Raw genomic sequence first — 19,280 nt, forward strand, 5'->3', positions numbered from 1 at the left:
TCTTCTCTCTCTCCGCTCAGCGTCGGCGGCTGCTCGCTGCTCGGCTCGGCGGTAGTAGGTAGGCTACTGTATGGGAGAAGTTGTTGTTTTTGTTTTTTGTTTTTCCTCATGTAGGTATCCGCTTCGTTGTGTTTTATCTGTTCAGCTCCATAGCGACACTCCGACTGAAAACTTCTTTTGTCTGCTGCGACTGTTTTCCTTCACATGCCGCCGGCAGCGCGCTGGTTAATAATCCCTTCCTGGAAGAGCGAGGCAGAAGAGAGAGAGAGACACACACACCACGGACACCTCTCTCTCCCTCGCGCTCACACACACACACGCGCTCTCTCTCTCTCTCTCTCTCTCTCTCTCTCTCTCTCTCTCTCTCTCTCTCTCTCTCTCATTGATCTGGATGTGTGTAAAACGGCGAAATGACGTGAATTCCCAGCACCGAGCCTTGCCCCCTTTTAAAGGGAAACCCATAGCAGGAAATCGCAGCAGGTCGCGTTGCAGAAGCCCAACTAGGCTCCACACACACACACACACACACATACACAGACACACACACACCGATTCACAGGTTTTTGATGTATTGTTGGTAGCCTGAATAAGGTTACACAACAGGTAAAACCTTAGCGTATCAGCCTTTAAGATTCCAATGATAGGCTATATGAGTATCTACTAATGCAAAATTAAGACATACCCAGACTTTAGGTTAAAAACCAAATAGCATGAAAAGGTCACTTTTAAGTTTAATTTGGAATGCTGATCCACACCATAAGAACAATGTGGTCTTAAAAATAATAATAACCTAATTAAAAATGTATTTTCAGGGGCTTGTCTTTTTCAGCTCTGAATCAGAAGAGACAATGCTCTGATATTCTCATCTGATTGCGTGGAGTGTTTTCTGAGTGATCCAAAGCAGCCTTGGCAATAGCCTATAGGTGATATTTTTAATTGAAAATGTATTACATTAATGATGCACACAAGTCCTCTATTTCCCATTTCCTTTCTTGTGCTCCTCTCTATTCATTTTGTCATTTTTCATTCATTTTGCAACTGAAACTCAAGGCAGACATGCGTCTGTCCTGGATTGGGCCTCATTTAGCTTTGGTTACATGCATCATGTCATGGTAGCCAATGAAAAAGAAAAGAAAAGCAACACAAGTCTGTATTATCTAAACCCTCTTGTGATGTTTCCCCTGGTATTTTGTGACCAACAGGACTGTCTATGTTGTCTCGGCCACGGGCCACCCCTGTACTGCAGAGGAACCTAATCGTGAGACTTGGGGTCTGGGCCCAGGTGGGTATAAGGCTTGGGGTGTGGCTAAGGGCAGTGATTGCTTTGTTGTGACATTACAAAGTTACAGGCGTACTGACTGCTGGTTTTAAGGCTAAATTTTTGAATACACACTGTGTGCATTTCTCTATGGACTGTACTGCAGTATGGACATTCCTATAACCTAGACCTGCTGTATAACTAAACTACACATGGAGTTCACTTTGACTCTATATGGGACTTTTTAGAAATCTACTGGAAAAACCTATAAATTTAAGGGCTATTACAGTACAAGAAAATTAAAAGTTGTATAAAAAGTAGGCTATATAATATTAATAATCAAGGTTATAATGTAATGTATTAGGTTAGACATGAATAAATAAATGCATAGGCCTACTTCATTGACAATATATCAAAGTTGCACCTGTAATGTGTAGGCTACATGAATTAACTGCCTGTATGATGTCAGAGCTGTTAACAGAAACACACCCACAGTGAATTTCCTCCAACCTCAGCTCTACACATTTTAGCTTCTTTTAGTGTATTGTTTTAATTTACAACTCATTACTTTATTGTTTCTTTTTCTTTTCAGCGTTAGAACAAAGATCTGAAAAACCCATGGTACACAGCTGAGCATGAATAGTTCTGCTGCTCTGTCTGGATGTAGACTACATGCAATCCAATTGCTTGCTACTTTATTATTTGATAATAGCTCAAAAAAGCTCACTGGCATTTAAGTTCCAACAGATGATTGACAGCACGGCTTTCACTAACACAGGTGGGTGATAAAGTGAAGTTGTACAGAGTTTTGTGCACCTCAAGCCTCCAGAACAGTTTTAATACTTGTCATAGATTCTCCATGTGTGAACAAATCAATAGTGTTTGGGTGAGAGCAGTAGAGTTCACTGTCTAACATGCTGGTCTAGAGTCTCCCTTATTAGCTGGCATAAGATCTGTAAACACGGGAGGTCATAGCATCAGACTTTAAAAAATTTTTATTAGGTGCTACGATTATAGGACAGGAAGGGAAAAAACACAAACGAGGGACATAGAAAACAATTCATTACAAGGATTGACAAGACAAAATAACAAATACAAGGGCTGTGATGTTAGCGGTACTGTACATATAGGTGGAAGATGCATAATGTGAGTATGTGTGTGTGTTTATAAATATGTGTGTGTCTTCTGTGTGTGCCTGAGGTTAAACTGGAATGATTGAATAAAGATAGAAAAAAAGAAAGAAGGGTGAAAGCAAAAATAAAACAATGGGGGAGAAAGAGGGAAAAAATAAATAATAATAATGATAAAATAAATAAAAGGAATAAAAAAATATTAATAATGATAAGAAACCATCCACATCCCTTTTCCCCACCACCTTCTGATGTCTGAAACTGTTGGGCAGTGAAAATGCCCCATGAATACATACTAAACCATTGTCAACTATTGACAGGGAATCTGAATACAGCATGAAGCAGTAATGGTGCAAGGAGACAGAAAAAATAATGGGAATATCACTTCCCACATATTCATATTCTTCAAGAAGGGGGAGGGGGGCAGGAAGCAGCAAGGCTGATAGGAAATGTGCTCCAAAGGGCCAAAGAGCAAAGACAGTTGAGTGATGCTAAAGGGGAATGAATTCAGTAGATTTAGTAGGGTCCAATGTTTAAAATTTAATACTCACAGATAGATTTGAATTATTATTATTTTTTAAACGTATTGGGCCAAAACATGTTGGAACCCTATACAAATTTTATAGACCTTTTCAGAGAGTATAAAGCAGCATGCTGGCTCATTAGAAAAAGCTCTGCTACACTAAATGGAATGGAGCCTTAATTCGTATCCTTGGTAACACCTGTATTTGTTATTTTGTTTATAGCCTACTCTCTGAAAAGGTCTATAGATATTTTAAATATAGTCTAGGCCTACAAATCTACGGTGAATTTAATGTCAATTCTGTTATATGCATTTTGATTAAGTTATTGTTACTTTTCTGACATGATTTAACCAAAACATATTTCTTCTTTCTATTGAAATACTACTAAATTCATAGTTGTAGTCAGTTTGCATCTGGTCCTTTGAAACGTTCTGCTCTCGTCAGCAGTGGGCTACAGCAGGAAAGACGGGGTGACCATAGACTGGTGAAACTGGGTTATAAAGTCATGTAGCGTAATACGGTGACGCCCCCTAGTGGAGAGCGGCGGGGCTGCAGCATCAAGCACAGCTGAGGAGAGTTAAGTTTCGGTTTCCAATCTGCAGAAATGATACGGAACTTTCCTTCCTTCTTCCCGTGAGCTCAGCAGCAGTCCGCCATCGGCCACTGTCTTCACCGGAGAGACGTGGGAAGAGTCTATAAACATGGAGGACTCAGAAATACTGAAGTTTATCTGCGCCAATCAAGGAGCGGTCAACACCGACGACATATTGTTTAACCTCTGCTCCGGCGACTCCACCAAACTGTCTCAGGTCATAGGGAACCAAGACAAGTTTGTGTCATGTGTTGTCAACGGGCAGCCCAAGGTGGTGGTCCGCAGCCGCCTGAGGCTGTGCAGGGTCCGGGACTGTGCAACACCGTGCAGGGGGCTGCACCTGTGTAAGAACTTCCTCTTCAGCGGATCCTGTCGATACAGGTGAGCTATTATTAAAATGGAGGTGAGTCGGTGTTGGCCTCCGGCTGGCCTCGGTTCAGCTGGCAGGCCCGTGGTAAAAACTAGACAGCTCTCAAATACACTGCCATTGTTAATAAGCGAACTGTCATATTTTGTGCGTTAAAACTCGTTCACGAAGAACGACTGCTTGTGTTTGTTGTTATAGTGACGTGTTGTCCTCATCTGGTTTAAAACCCCTGGCAACCACGGTGCGTTTACACCCTGTCGGGAAAGTCCGACATTTACATTCGACGTGGACAAACATGTTGTAGACAAACTTCCACAGTAGACAGCCGAAGTTCTTAGGTCTTAACACGGTTTATGTAGCTCCAAACTTGGGGTTAAGTAGGCTATAACTTGCCTTTTTACATTTCATCATGGCTTAAAGTGCTCTGAATGAGGATGTAGGATGTAGTGTTAAATGGCCTGACTCGACCTCGATGACACCTTTGGAACAGCAAGCCACTATTCTCATAGGTATTCACAGCAACTGTTTTTTTCCCTCCATATTCCATGTTGTTAACTGTTTTCTTGTCTGTAAACATCTGTCACGTCTGCCCGTCCAGGGTGAGGGATCTATCTCTCACCCTGAGGTTTCTCCTGTTCTTTCTTGGGAGTTTGTGGATGTGAGGGTCTAAGGACAGAGGATGTTGTTATGGTGCTGTGTAAAGCCCTTTGAGACAAACTGTAAAAACTGTAAAAATGGGCTATACAAATAAAATTGCTTTGCCTTGCCAGTGACTGCAAACAGAAATGATCAGCTGACCATGAACCCGACACAGGTTGTTAGATGAGCACAGTACACCACTGAGCACTGATGACGGTGACCTTCAGCCCTTTCATTCTGTCAGCGTTGATAAGTTTTGCATGAGTCAGAGAAAGAAAAACACGTAGAGCCTAACTCAGCACCTCTTTGTGTCTGCTCTTACAAGTCACTCTTCTCCTGAGCCACTGTCTATTATAATAACTCAGCACTGTGTTCTGTGTTGACAGGGGGAGATGCTGCTTCTCCCATGAGCTGGAGACTTTCCACAACAAAGAAATATTAGCACAGTATGGGCTGGAGAGTCTGGACAGGACGGAGCTGTGTACGTTACTGCTACAGAGTGACCACTCACTCCTGCCTCAAGTGAGTCTGACAGCAAACACAAGGCCCTTTCTCATCAGAGTGAGCATCACACAGGGGATCGCCCTGAAAACAGTTAACAGTTATTCAAAAATATACTTGGTAGCCTACTGAAGTAAAGTCACTCAACATTTGAATTGCCCCAGAGCATGAGAGAATCGCAAAGCATGCACATCCTCCAAAATACTTAAAACAAGGTGCTGGAGCACAAAGAAGAATTAATCAAAAATTGAGAATAGAGTTTTCACCAGTTCTTTATATTTACACTGATGTCATCACATGTCAGGTGATCTGTCAAACTGATTAAAGCAGGTGCACCGTTTAGCAGTTTCATGTCTGATGTAGCCTACTGTAGGTCCTGGGCCCGAAACGTAACATGTGGTGACACTCACATTAAAACATTCAGGAGCTAACAGGTCATGTGATGACATCAGTGTAAATATAAAGAACTGGTGAAAAAAAGGAAAAATGATAAGAAAATATTGGAAATTTATATCCAAGAGCGGCCGAGCTGCACTGCCTGCACCGTTCAATTCATATAATAATAAACACACACATGCATAAATCACATTATACACATAATGAAGAATCACATCAGAAACTTGAATATTACATGACAAAGAAGCATCAGGTGTAAACCGTCATAATGAGATGTATATCGAGAAGAAAAAAAGGTCTAAATAAAGAAAATGTGAAAAGTAGTGACATGGAGATTGAAAATTTCCACAGCAATGTACAGTATATGAGAGAATATAGATGAAAAGAAAAGCCAACATCAGTTGTCCCAGAGAAGACATGTTTACAGCAAAATGTGTCCAGTCAGTTATTGAAGTTTGCTCTTACTTCTTATCTGCACTAGTGATATCTGATACTGTTTTTCCTTATGTCATTGTAGTTATTATACATTTTGTAATGTGTACAACTTTGCTTGCACTGGCTATGTATTCTTTGTCTCCTTATGTGCCTTTTAAATGATCCCTGGGGACAAATAAAGCTTGTTGACTTCATGTGGATAACATCTGCATTCATCATCAAGGAGCTCTCCACTGGGAGATAATATGTTGTCAACAGCATTTCACCGTTTGCTCTTGTTTTTGCTTCGTTTGTTTGCTAACATATTTACTCCTCGTCAGATATGTCACGACTACAACAACGGTGACGGAGAGTTTGGCCGCTGCCAGGAACTGGATGGTTGCAAGAGGTTGCACATCTGTGAGGCGTCCCTTAGCCGTGACTGCTCCTGCTACAGGAATCATGACTTCAATGCACCGCAGCCAAAACGAATCCTGCAGGAGAGGGACGTCCCAGACAACATCGTTCACTCCCTGAAGTTTGTTTACTCAAACAAAGAGGCTGTAAGGTTTACTGATAACAAGAGCGGCACGAGCAACAGAGGCAACAGGGGCAGCAGGGGCGACAGGGGCAACAGGGGCTTCAGGGGCAACAGAGGCAACATGGGCAACAGGGGAAACAGGGGAATTAGGGGAAACAGGGGCTATAGGGGGAACAGAGGCATAAGGGGAAATAGAGGAAACGGAGACCTTCACCACGTGCATCGAGCCTGTTCCACCAGCGACATCCTCGATGACCTGAAAAACTTGGATCTGTACACGGACGACACAGGGAGCGAAAGAGCCGACAGTCCACAGACACTGGTGGACTTTGACGACTACTTCTCTGCTGCCACCAGTGAAGAACCATGGCTGAATAAAACCTCAGCAGCTTCCCGTGATAGAGGAGGTTACCGCGGCAACAGAGGCACCAAAACTTTTGCCACACGTGATTTAACGGATGACGACGATGGAGCAAACAGAAGACCAAGACACAGGCCTGTCAGAGGTAAACAGAGTGTGGAAAGTGGATCAAAACTGCTCGTCTGAAAAGACTGTGAAACTTCACAGAGTTCCTTATATTTGTTTCCACAGATAAAACTGAGATCTGCATGTATTTCATCAAGGGACACTGTAAACATGAAGGTGAGTGTAATGACTCCACTCATCCTGAGATCCGTCAGTTGGATCAGGTGTCACTGATCTTGTTTTATGATTGATGTCTCTTCAGATAAGTGTTTCAAAGAGCACGACAAGATGCCATACAGGTGGAAAGTCAGAGAGGGAGATCAGTGGACCAACCTGGCTGATAACGAGGCCATAGAGAAGGACTACTGTGACCCCCAAAACACATACAGGTACCTTCAACAGACATACCATACACTTGTAATGCTGTGATTCTTAGGAGATGCTTTTCTTCTCCTGTGCTGCAGCATATCCTGCAGTTTACTTGAGTTTCATCTGTGAGGAACTTGTGTTTGAATATTTCGTTGAAGTCTTAAGGCCTTTGCACACTGAGTCCGTTTTTTTCGTCCGAAATTGCCACACGTCAAAAAATAAATTCAACCTCATGTTGTGTCAATCATGTTTACAGTCCTGAGGAGTTTAGAGTCCGACATTAAAGTTTTCGGAACAGGTTCGATTTAATGCGTTTTTCGCATCCGTGAAAAGGCTTTTTGACCAATCACATCAGCGTTTCGAGGCTGGAGAGGCAGAGAGAGAGGGGGGGGATCACCGCTGAGTGGGTGTGTGTGTGTCTGTGTGTGTGTGTGTGTGTGCGTACATGCCAGCCACTGTTCACCGTTGAGTGTGTGTGTCTGTGTGTGTGTCTGTCTGTGTGTGTGTGTGTGTGTGTGTGTGTGTGTGTGTGTGTGTGTGTGTGTGTGTGTGTGTGTGCGTGCGCCAGCCGCTCTTCAGGATCATGGAAATTGTCTGTCTTCTGTTTAATGTGTGAGCTAATAATCAATATCTATCAAACTGGACCACTGACATCCTAAAATAAACTGTTAAAGTGATAATGAATCTTCTGCTGCTCATTTACAAGCAGGTAGATTGGCGTCCTCTCAGGATGGACACAATATTTAAATTTTTCTCTTTCATTTCTCGACAAGTGAGAGAAGTGCATCACTGTGTGAACGATTTTTGTCTCCCTCTCCGAAATTTGGAACACAAAATAAAAACGCATGCGAATAAAACGCAACATACTCAGTGTGCAAGGAGCCTGTGCGTAACGTTTTTTGTCGGATGACGGATACGAAAAAGGCATGCGAAAAAAACGGACTCAGTGTGCAAAGACCTTTACATTGTGCTACAGTAGAACTGAGTGTTTTGAATGTACTCTGCTCCTGGCTAACATGAATTGTACCGTTTGAATCACTGACTGACTGTTGCTGTCTCCAGTGCCACCACCCCACCTGTGCATTTTGACACCATGACCTGTGGGTCCAACAGAGTGCGGCGTCTCTCCACCATTAACTCTTTGACTGAGCCGACCTTCATCCACACCACAGAATGGCTCTGGTTCTGGGAGGACGAGTTTGGAAAGTGGAACATGTACTCCTCAGCTGCTGTGAGTAGCTGCATATTATGTTACACGAGCATCTGCCTTTATACTGCACAGACCTTTAATGCTGGTTCATATCATCATTTTAAAGGTTGAAGTTGTTTAAAAGAGTGCAGCTCTCCCTGTCAGTGGTGAGATGTGAGTGTGTTACCAGTCCTGTGATGCAGCACTGAGGTGTGTGAGCCTCCCTGGCTCTGGTCCATGTGGACTCTGACACAGTGTTACACAGCCACAACAGCTGTCACAGTCTAAAGCTCAGACATTTCAAAACCAGTCCGGGCTGCAACTAGTTATAATAAATCACAACGTCAATGTTGATATTTAAAAACCGACAAATCACATCCCATGCACTGATTAATTCTACGTATACTGTTGTTATTTTAGATTTGGCATTTTAAGAGCTCTCCTGTCCTCCGCTTACTGGCAGAGGTGGGGCTGCAGTGTGTTCACACAAACACACACTGTAAACAGCAGATTATAGAGCCGGATACAGAACCAGTTAAAGTGAAGACAGACGTTGGTCTGGTGTAGAATAAATGGAGTTGTAATGCTAAAGCTTACCACAGTTTGTCCTCCAGGTTCACTGCTCCCAGGAGAACTGGACTTGAGCTAACAGACTTCTCTGTCACTTAACTGCAACTGTATTGGTGAAACACTGGAGGTTGATCTGAATGTTTTTCCCATATCTCATATTTACAGTTTAATTGTATGTGGTGTGATGTGAATACAGCATGGCTCCACTCTGCTGGTTGCCTGGTTTCCTCACTGTAAAACCCACACTAGAAGACTAGAAGGGGGCAGAAGGCAAGACAAACACCCAAATATACTGTATGTTAAAGAGCCTTCAAAAAGTGATATTTCCATAATATGTCCCCTTTAAAGGACAATTCCAGGCGAATTCAACTCGGGGGTGTATTTTCATATCATTTTAGGTCTAAAAGAATGAATCTGAAGATTTTCAGTTTAATCGCTCCTGTTTTGCGGTAGTTGCGTCTGTCCCCGCGTCGCCACGGCAGCAATGAATGGGAGTGGATGTAAGTTCCGCTGTTTAGGCTGTTTCCAGCCCTCAAAGCCGCAATTTTTTTCCACAGACAGCGTCAGATGGCTACTCAAACATGCACCGAGAAGTTTATTTACTTCAAGCAAGCCGACATGTTTGTAAAACTAGATCTAATTCAAAGTCTCCCGGAGTCTCGCGAGACCCAGTTGCCGTGCTCGGTGTGTTCAGGTGCAGTGGGAAAAGCTATCGTTTGTGTCATAAACACAGGAATATCAACTCTTTACTTGCTTCAAGGAAAAAAAACTTCTCGGCGCATCTTTGAGTAGCCATCTGACGCTGTCTGTGAAAAAAAATGTACACTTCAAGCAAGTAAAGAGTTTATATTCCTGTGTTTATGACACAAACGGTAGCTCCCACTGCGCCTGAATACACCAGCACAAACTTCTCGGTGCATGTTTGAGTAGCCATCTGATGCTGTCTATGGAAAAAAATTGCGGCTTTGAGGGCTGGAAACTAGCCTGGTTGGCACGACTTTCCAATGTTGATACTAGTGTTGGGCGATTTTGACATTCTCAGATCGTCCCAATCGCCCTCCCTGGAGATCGCCGATAGACCTATCTATCGCCGGGGTCCGGGGGGGGGGGGGGGGGGGGGTTGGCGGCGGAGGCCGTTCCACGTGTTTGTTCGACCGGGGGGGGGGTATCGCTTTTACCGTGCCCTGCTGTCATGCATGCGCGCTTCTCTGTGTGTGTGTGTGTGTGAGGGCTAATAATGGAGAAAGAGCGCTATGATCAATGAACGGAACGCTATTGCGTTGCCGAAAGCCGAAAAATCTATTCATCGCGGACGTAATTTATTTGTGGCATATCAGTGAACACGTCGTCGGGCTGTCACATACAGGGCTGGCGTCGGCAGCCTAGCATAGACAGCCACAACACCAGCTAAACGTGTTTCCTCAAATTTGAGGCGGAGTGGCCACCCTGTTTACCACAGAGATGTTGTGTGCGGTCATATGACTACCTGGCTCCGTCTGATTGGACGTCGCCAGTGGCTGCATTTGATTGGTGAAACACTGTCATTTGACAGAGTATAGTTGGAAGCAGCAAGCCAAGCGGCTTCATTAAAACAAAACAAACAGATTGCGCATTAGATCAATAAAAAAGTAGCAAGTAGCCTATGTGTGTGTGTAAAATCGGCAAGAAAACAAAACATCGCCGATCGTCCTTCCAATCGCCGATAGACGATTGGATCGCCAATCGGCACAACCCTAGTTGATACTCAGCATTGGGTCTGGCCAAGACGTTAAGGGTGTATTCACACCTGCAGTGTTAGTGCGCACTAAATCTGGTGCGCACTAAATTTGGTCCCGTTTGGGTCAGTGTGAAAGCACATCGCACTCTAATGCGCACCAAAACTAGTGCGGCCTGAGGAGGTGGTCTCGGTTCGGCTCCAGCCGAACTCTGGTGCGCACTAGTTTAGGTGTGAAAGCAACCGCACTCTGGTGCGACCCAACTGCCAGGCGAACTCAACACGTTTGAGCTAAAAGGGCTCCCGTAGTCGCTGACAACGGGTTAACGCAGCGGGGAGACCGCCCGGTGCTCCGGTGCTGCGGAGCTCTGTCCCCACAAACGAAGCAGCAGCAGCGGGGCAGCCGGTCGCTGCGTGTCCGCTGAGTCCGCTGCTCAGACACCGACAGGTCGGCGGCTCCGTCCCTTGTGTCCGCGGAGCAGCTGGTTACCGTGGTTACCGAGCAGCAGAGGTCCGCCCGTGTTTAACGTTTAACCGGGAACTAACGGGACCGAGCTGGGTGAACGCAACCGGAATGCAGCCAGAAGTACCAAACAGAGTTATACATGCAAACAATATAGAAATAAATGACCAGAGCTACTAACAACCGGCCCTATTGAGTCTCCATCATGGACAGACGCAACTACCACAAAACAGGAGCGATTAAACTGAAAATCTTCAGATTCATTCTTTTAGACCTAAAATGATATGAAAATACACCCCGAGTTGAATTCGCCTGGAATTGTCCTTTAAGTCGCCTGTCTTAACAAACAAATATTATTTTCTCTAGGCAGTAATTGTCTCATACCAAACAGTAGTGGCCTTCTGTCCAACAAACTAATGATTCCTGCAGAACTGGCCTCTGCCTCAACAATATATTTAGTCCTGAACATGTCATAGAACTCATATGATTCACCTTTACATTTAGACAGTGTAATACAACACTTACGGTATGTTTTAAAACATATTTGTAAGTCTTCAGGTTCACTTTGTTTCATCTGCTACATTGGAAATGTAAATCACAATCCAAAACACAGGCAGAACTCTTTCATCCTTAAAAGGCTCAATTGGCTGCTGACTGGTGGTGCTGATGACAGATCATCTCTGTGTGTGTACAGGACGGTGGACACAAGGCAGCAGACGTGGACAGTGCTAAACTGGAGCAGAAGTTTCTAGACGACAACAAAGATGTAGTGGAGTTCACCGCTGGTTCACAGTCATACTCACTGAGTTTTCAAGGTAAACAAAGATTATTAACAGAGATTTTTGTGTTTTACGGTTATGAAAATGTCAACATGATTTTAATATTGATGCCTTATTTACCTCAGATATGATACAAACAAACAAGCGTTATAGCACCAAGAGGATTGTGAGAAGACGGCCCCGGTTTGTGTCGGCAGCCGATGTCCGAGCCAAGAAAGGGAGGTACGACAACTCTAATACAACACGTTGGTCCTGTTCCTCACTCATCATTACACAGTGAAACTAAATGTGATCTTTGCTCTTTGTCTTCAGACGACCTCCGCTTCAGCCGAACCTTTACGCTACACCACACCACTGGGACAAGACTCGGATCCCTGAAACAGGATACCAGGTACTGTCACATGTCTGAAAATAGCTTATTAGATTCAAAATGGCAGAGGTGTTGTTGAGTAAAGGGTTTAGGTGATAGAGATAGGAAGCACATTTTCCCACAAAACATGCACATGTTCACCAAGCTATTTAATAAGTGGACATTTTTTACCAAATACCAAGAAATGTCCTCAAGGTCTTGGGGAGCTGTTGTGTTCACAGGGCCAAGATCTTGTTTTTTAAGATCACCATGTCCTTTGACCACCTAAGTCCAATCTGTTCGGCATTGAGTTGAAAGTGAACCTTTCTGCAAAATTTCCTTAGCGGCGTTCTCTCCATGTTTTTGTGGTCACCATGGCAGCTTGACCACCAAAATCTCAATAGTTTATCTCTGAGTCCCAGTGAATGATCAGGCCACATGAGAAGAAATTCCCTCAACATATGTCCATGAGAATAGGACAGGTGATGCTACCACATTTCATGTATATCGTATGTGATTGTATGTGATGTATGTAGCCTATGTATGGTTGTATGTGATATATTATGGAATTAGATATAAATATGTAATATATCATCAAATTAACTTAAATTGAATCTCTTTTTCAATTGATTATTGACATTTCACGACTCTTATCTCTGACCACTTTAATTTACATACAGTAAAAATGTTTTATTCAATGAATCAATCCCCAATTCCACATTTTAAAGGGATAGTTTAACATTTTGGCAAATTCGCCTATTGCAATAATCCCTATAGTTATAGCTATAATTATTTAACATTCCGACACATGAAGCAAATACTCCGCCCAGCAGCCGTGTCTGGAATGTAATTCCGGCTATGCATTTACCTCCAAGACAACATCGTCTCATAATGTTACATTATTATTTTGCAGAGCTCAAAACAACATATATTGACAATTAAAGGTAATGAACCTACTCCTTTGACTCTATGGCAATGAGCGAATTTGCCAAAATATTGAACTATCCCTTCAAGCAATAACCTCTGTCATATTTGCCGATCTCTGATCTCCAACTTTGGTGAAATTCCAATGTGGTCCATTAGATAAACAGATTCTGGTTCTGGTACTGGTTCCTCTCCGAGTGCATTTTAACAGTGTAGAATTAGATGTCTGCAGCTTTTTCTCAGTAACTGTTTGTGTGTGTTCCTATAGCTCAGTCCTGAAGAGCTGTCCGAGCAGTGACACATCAGGTGCTAGTTTTTGAGTGTGGATGGATGTCTTGTCTTCTGGACTCCTGCAGATTCACCATCTCCACTGTTAGATGTAGTGAACAGCTTGTTGCAGTTGTAGGTCCTGTTAATCAGTAATGTTGGGTTTTCTATATAAGAACTGTAATAATATACTTAAAGTATTCATAGTCATCACTGCTCATCTATTCCATTGCTTTTCTGCTTCTTTGTCTGATACTAAATCGTGTCCATTATATTAGTAGAATATCTTATTTTGCTAAAATAGAGGTGATAGTTGGAAACACATGTCATTTGAACATATCCAATATTCTAGTAAAAGTGTAAAAAAAAAAAAAAAAATCATTTTGTGTAAATGTTGTGTAATTGTTTCATGAATAATTTCAATGTGTAATTGTTTAAGTATAATCTTATTATTCTTAATGATCACATTTATACTCTTGTCTACGCTTGCATGTGTTTTGTTGTGAGAGCTGCATTTTTACCTTTTACCTGCCTGTTTATGTTGATTATTTGCCATCAAATAATTATAATTAATATAATGTAATACGTAAATTCTTCAGGAGGAAAACATTAGAATTTAAAGAGGAGTATGGATTTGTAACTATTGTCTCTGAGTTTTAATCTAATTTAAGTCTGATTCATTTGTATAATGACTGAGCTAATCATCTTCTGTGTAAAGGCATCAGGGACTGTATTCTCTAGTTTGTTCTCCATTGCATTAACAGCACAATGCTCTGCTGACCAGTACATCATAAACATAATAAACTCTTGGTCTGCTCATTATTCAGTTTATTTATTTGTAAAAGAGAGTCACAGTCAGGATCAGGGAGAATCATCACACACCATATTTAACAAATTGTTAAATGTGGTTGTCAGTTGTTGAGTAATTCCTTCTTCTTAATCATTATAAGTAGGTTTTCATGTAAATGACTGTATAATACACAGCTTGTGTTCCTTTCAATTAAATTATCATTAATATCTCAAAAGCAGTGTGACTTTTTTCCCCCATGAATTCATTCACTAATTTAACTTAAATATCTACAAGGATAAATGAAGAGCTGGCTTTCTCAAATCCAAAATACTCCAATACCTTCATGATGGTGGTGGCCATGTTGTTTTCTTACATTTATTGTAATCTGCACCAAACACCAAACCAAATATCTTGTAAGCACAAACCTACCTGCAATAAACATTTTTCAGACTCTGCCTTTGTGATGATGTCATCATCCTTTCCTGATGCAGCTATAGCCATTTTTGTTTTTGTGATATCACCAGTTTTACCAGCATTACAGAATATTTGTGATTAACTGGACTGGAGTGCTGCCTGATAGTGCTGTGGAGTGAGTAGCACTTACACTTTGTGAAAAAGCAACTGTAGTGACCACGTCTTTTTGCTGTCTTTAAGCAGATGAGCAAATAATTATTTCCAGCTGGAAGCTGTGCCTGAGAATGTTTGTGAAACTAAATCTTTTCTCTTTGGTGTCTTTCTGTTTTCCAGCAAATCTCCCTCCAGGGATCCTCCGATGAATTTAAGGAGATTGAAACTATGTTCTCTAAAACCATGAGAGGCTTTGATGTCGTCAGCATCGACAGGATCCAGAACAAGGCTCTGTGGGAAGGCTTTCAGTGGTATGTACCTGATGTTCCTGTGTTTGAGTTTAAACTGTTCAAGCTTGGTTTCCATTGCATCTGTTCACCACTGTCTTCATGTTAAAGTGGGGAAAATTTGATCCATTGAAATAATAATTGAGTAAAAATACACAGGAGGCCTGCATGAATTAAAATCTGACAAACTAAAGTATACAAGCCCTCTGACTTTAAAAAAATATTAAGTTAAGAAACTTAATTTTAGTAAGCCATTGTAAATAGTATTTTGTTTTAATGATGTCTCTTGTTGGAGGGGTGTGATTGGGAGGAATAGCCTCCCCAATCTGAACCCGAGTGGTGTTTTGTTATTGGACTTCTGTGCTAGCCACAGTTTGTCCATAGCGAACACCATGTTCATGCATAAGGGTGTCCATTAGTGCACGTGGCAACGGGACACCCAATGATCGACTTTGTAGTCGTGTCATCTGCCCTTTGGCCGTATGTCTTGGACACTCGGGTGAAGAGAGGGGCTGAGCTGTCAACTGATCACCACCTAGTGGTGAGTTGTATCCGCTGGAACAGGAGGAAGCTGGATAGACTGGTCAGACCCAAGCGTATCGTGAGGGTCTGTTGGGAACGTCTGGCAGAACCCACTGTCAGGGAGGTCTTCAACTCCCACCTCCGGCAGAGCTTTGACCAGCTCCTGAGGGAGGCTGGAGACATGGAGTCGGAGTGGACCATGTTCTCCACTTCCATTGTGGACGCAGCCGTTCAGGGCTGTGGCCGTAAGGTCTCCGGTGCCTATCGTGGCGGCAATCCCTGAACCCGGTGGTGGACACCGGAAGTAAGCAATGCCGTTTGATGCTGAAGAAGGAGTCCTATCGATACAAGCCTCTGAAATGAGTTTCCTCCGCAGGGTGGTGGGGCACTCCCTTAGAGATTGGGTGAGGAGCTCTGTCACCCGAGAGGAGCTTGGAGGTGAGCCGCTGCTCCTCCACATCCAGAGGAGCAAGCTGAGGTGGCTCGGGCATCTGTATTTGATGCCTCCTGGACGCCTCCCTCGCGAGGTGTACCGGGCATGCCCTACCGGAAGGAGGCTCAGAGGAAGACCCAGGACACGCTGGAGTGACTATGTCACTTGGCAGGCCTGGGTGGCCTCTGTGTCGTGTCGACGGCGTACCTACGGCGTAGACCCGACGCCGTTGTTGAGCATTCAAAGTTCTGCGTCGAGGAACGCATTGCTTCCGATCACAGTAAACAATGGCAACTGAAAAACAAACGCTTTTATTGCAAATGTTGAAGCGCAGGTGACGAAGAGGACATTTGCGGAGGTGGTCTGTCCGACCAGTCGGGGCTGAACGGGTGAATTTACCACACTGACGTTCTGAGTGGCCCATCACAGTCTTTTCGGTAGTCAGGATTTTTTGGAGGTGCGCGTCAGGCTACAGCATAGTGTCCACGTAGGGGTTCGTGTCGACGTGTCGACGCCATCGCCGAAGCATAAACCAGGCTTTAGGATCCTCCCAGAAGCGCTGGAGGAAGTGTCCGGTGAGAGGGAAGTCTGGGTGTCCCTGCTCAGACTGCTGCCCCCGTGACTCGACCCCAGTTGAGCGGAAAAAGATGGATGGATGGATGGATGGATGGATGGATGGATGGATGGATGGATGTCAATTGTGCTTTGAAAGGAGTGAAAATGAGTGGATTCACTCAGGTGTTCTGTTACATCACCACTGAACAGAGCACTTGTCCTGAGCTCCAGGATTTCCAGAAGTTTGGCATGGTGTCAGAAACAGGAAACAGATGCCCTGGGGTTGGGTCTATGGTGCATCGCTATGAATGTTGCTCCCACAAACAATCGTGGGATGGCATTATCTTGTTTCTTTTTGTGAAGGAAGGTCCAGTCTGTGTTTACCATGTTGAAGGTACGGAGGCCCAGACAGGTCGATTAAATGCCAGAGCAAAAACATGAATACAAAAACAACAAAGAAGACAACAGCAACAAAACAAATACAAAGGCCATCCAGGCCACCATACAAAGGGAAGCACAGACACCCTGTAGTTTAGAACCATAAATGTCCTCTGACTTTTCTCTCCTGGTGTTGACATCATCACTCTGTCACTGATACTTCTGAGCCAGTGACTGTTGTACAGTCAAACCTCACATTGTCTATCTTTATGTTGGCTCACATGCTTGTGCTCTGTGGTTTCTTTGTTCCTGGATGAAGGCAGAAGAATCTGATGAAGACCAACAATTCTGGATGCACTCCGGCAGAAAGGAAGCTTTTCCATGGCACTGACTCAAAGTATATAGATGCCATCTGCCGCACCAACTTTGACTGGAGACTGTGTGGAGCTCATGGAACAGCTTATGGCCAAGGTAAGAGAACAAAGGACACACCGATTTGATCATGTTCAACACACAGAGAGAATTTAAAGGGACAGTTCCTGGAATCTTCTTGTTTTGTTTTTTAAGCTTTGCAGATTTGTTGTGTTCTGTTCTTGTTTAACTGATATTTTACAGGCCAAACAAATTACTGCTGTCTGAAGAGAATGATTTGTAGTAATTAGACATATTAGTTTATACCCTTGACATCTTTCCACAGACAGTATTATGGGATTTTTCAAATATCTGTATGTTCTTTGTTTTAACCCAGGTAGTTACTTTGCCCGGGATGCCAAATACTCCCACAGCTACACTGATGACTCGACTGTCAAAGCCATGTTCGTTGCTCGGGTTCTGGTGGGAGATTTCACTAAAGGATCCTCCAGCTACCGCATAGCTCCGTCCAAGGACGGTGGAGATGTCAACTTCTTTGACAGCTGCGTGGATGATGTGGTCAACCCCTCCATCTTTGTTGTGTTCAAGGAGCACCAGATCTACCCAGAGTACCTGCTGAAGTACAAGGCTATGCACCCGCTAGTTGGTTTACACAGTACTACCGCAGCAGCGGCACCAAAACCAGCCCCCACACCCAGAACAGTGTCTACCCAGCCTGCAGTACCAATCAATCCACGCCCTACACCTTCATATCAACCCATGGCATCAGTTCCACCCAGCACACCCTCATACTCAAGTACCACACCAAGTCAATTCAGAACATCCTCATACCAACCCAGCACATCAGCTCAACCCAACATATTCTCTTACCAACGTCCCACACCCGCTCAACCCAGTACAACTTCATACCAAACCACCTCATCTTCAAGCCCCCCCATCTTCACACCAGCTCGGTCCAGTACATCTTCATATCGAACCAGCACACCAGCTCAGTCCAGTACATCTCGCTACCAACCCAGCTCGGGCATCTCCAGCTTTCATCGAGTTTCAACTCCTCCCCCGGCAGCAAAGAAAAGTTCTGACTCCTGTGTCATTGCTTAGGTATAAAGGTGGGGTCTCCACTAAAATACAACTGTTTTTGTTTTATGTGAAGGAGCTCACACTGAATGCTCTAAACAATTAAGGAGTAAAAGCACTTATGCAGTAAGGAGTAGAGTGGCTCTTCTGCAGCCTGTCACAGAAAAGGCTTATTTAGTAACACTATGACAACATCCATACCACTGTATTTTCATTTTAAAATGGTAGAAATTGAGTTTTAACTTCATATGAGAATCATCCGGACTAAAACACTAAAAACACATACAGTACATGCATGAGCAGCCACATACACTGAGTATGTACGCTGCGAAAGAGATAAAGTTTTAAAAGCAAAGACATTGTTGTGTGGAAATTGTCTAAAATTATTAACCTCACTAATAAAAGTAATAAATATAGTAGAAACAGTAATATGTGACATGCAGAGTTCCACAGCTGTAAAAAGCAGCTCTTCATTAAATGTTATATATGTTGAAGAGATGTAATAATCACCATATGGAATATACATGAAGTGATGCTACTGTGTATTACCGCTTTCAATGATAAGACATCAAATCTTTCACTAAGTCAGTACGATTTTTATTTCACAGTGCTGGGGTTAGGGTTTTGCTAAATGTTTTTGAATACTATGATTCTGTAACAAATTTAAAAATTGCCTTTGTATTGTTGAATGGTTCTTACTATTGATTTTGTGCATTGAAAATAAAGCTTATATATTCAAGTTGCCTTTCACACAGATACACTTTTATTTCCAAGTTGAACGTAGCAGCAGTGTTACTGTTGTAGCTGCGTCTCTGCGAACTGAAAACACCAGCTGTGTTGGGCCTCT

The 19,280-nt window shown here is 43.2% G+C and overlaps 1 protein-coding gene across 1 annotated transcript; it reads left to right on the forward strand.

The window, feature by feature from the left end:
- Positions 1-3,460: 3,460 nt before the first annotated feature.
- LOC146962772 (protein mono-ADP-ribosyltransferase PARP12) lies at positions 3,461-18,749 on the forward strand. The gene is made up of 12 exons (XM_085769003.1): positions 3,461-3,885; positions 4,897-5,032; positions 6,163-6,868; positions 6,955-7,005; positions 7,091-7,217; positions 8,260-8,428; positions 11,828-11,948; positions 12,038-12,134; positions 12,225-12,303; positions 14,990-15,120; positions 17,304-17,455; positions 17,733-18,749. Exons 1-12 carry the CDS (start codon positions 3,614-3,616, stop codon positions 18,455-18,457), a joined length of 2,766 nt encoding a protein of 921 aa, XP_085625129.1. The 5' UTR covers positions 3,461-3,613; the 3' UTR covers positions 18,458-18,749.
- Positions 18,750-19,280: the final 531 nt, after the last annotated feature.

Source organism: Trachurus japonicus, chromosome 23, assembly GCF_045865225.1.
Source record: "Trachurus japonicus isolate A0001 chromosome 23, Traja_1.0".
Classification (NCBI taxonomy): Eukaryota; Metazoa; Chordata; class Actinopteri; order Carangiformes; family Carangidae; genus Trachurus; species Trachurus japonicus.

Excerpts from the sequence above, each read along its gene's own strand:
- LOC146962772 (XM_085769003.1), top strand. The coding sequence starts at position 3,614 with ATGGAGGACTCAGAAATACTGAAGTTTATCTGCGCCAATCAAGGAGCG. Across the intron at positions 3,886-4,896 it reads AGCGGATCCTGTCGATACAG|GGGGAGATGCTGCTTCTCCC; the intron begins GTGAGCTATTAT and ends CTGTGTTGACAG. Across the intron at positions 12,304-14,989 it reads TCCCTGAAACAGGATACCAG|CAAATCTCCCTCCAGGGATC; the intron begins GTACTGTCACAT and ends TCTGTTTTCCAG.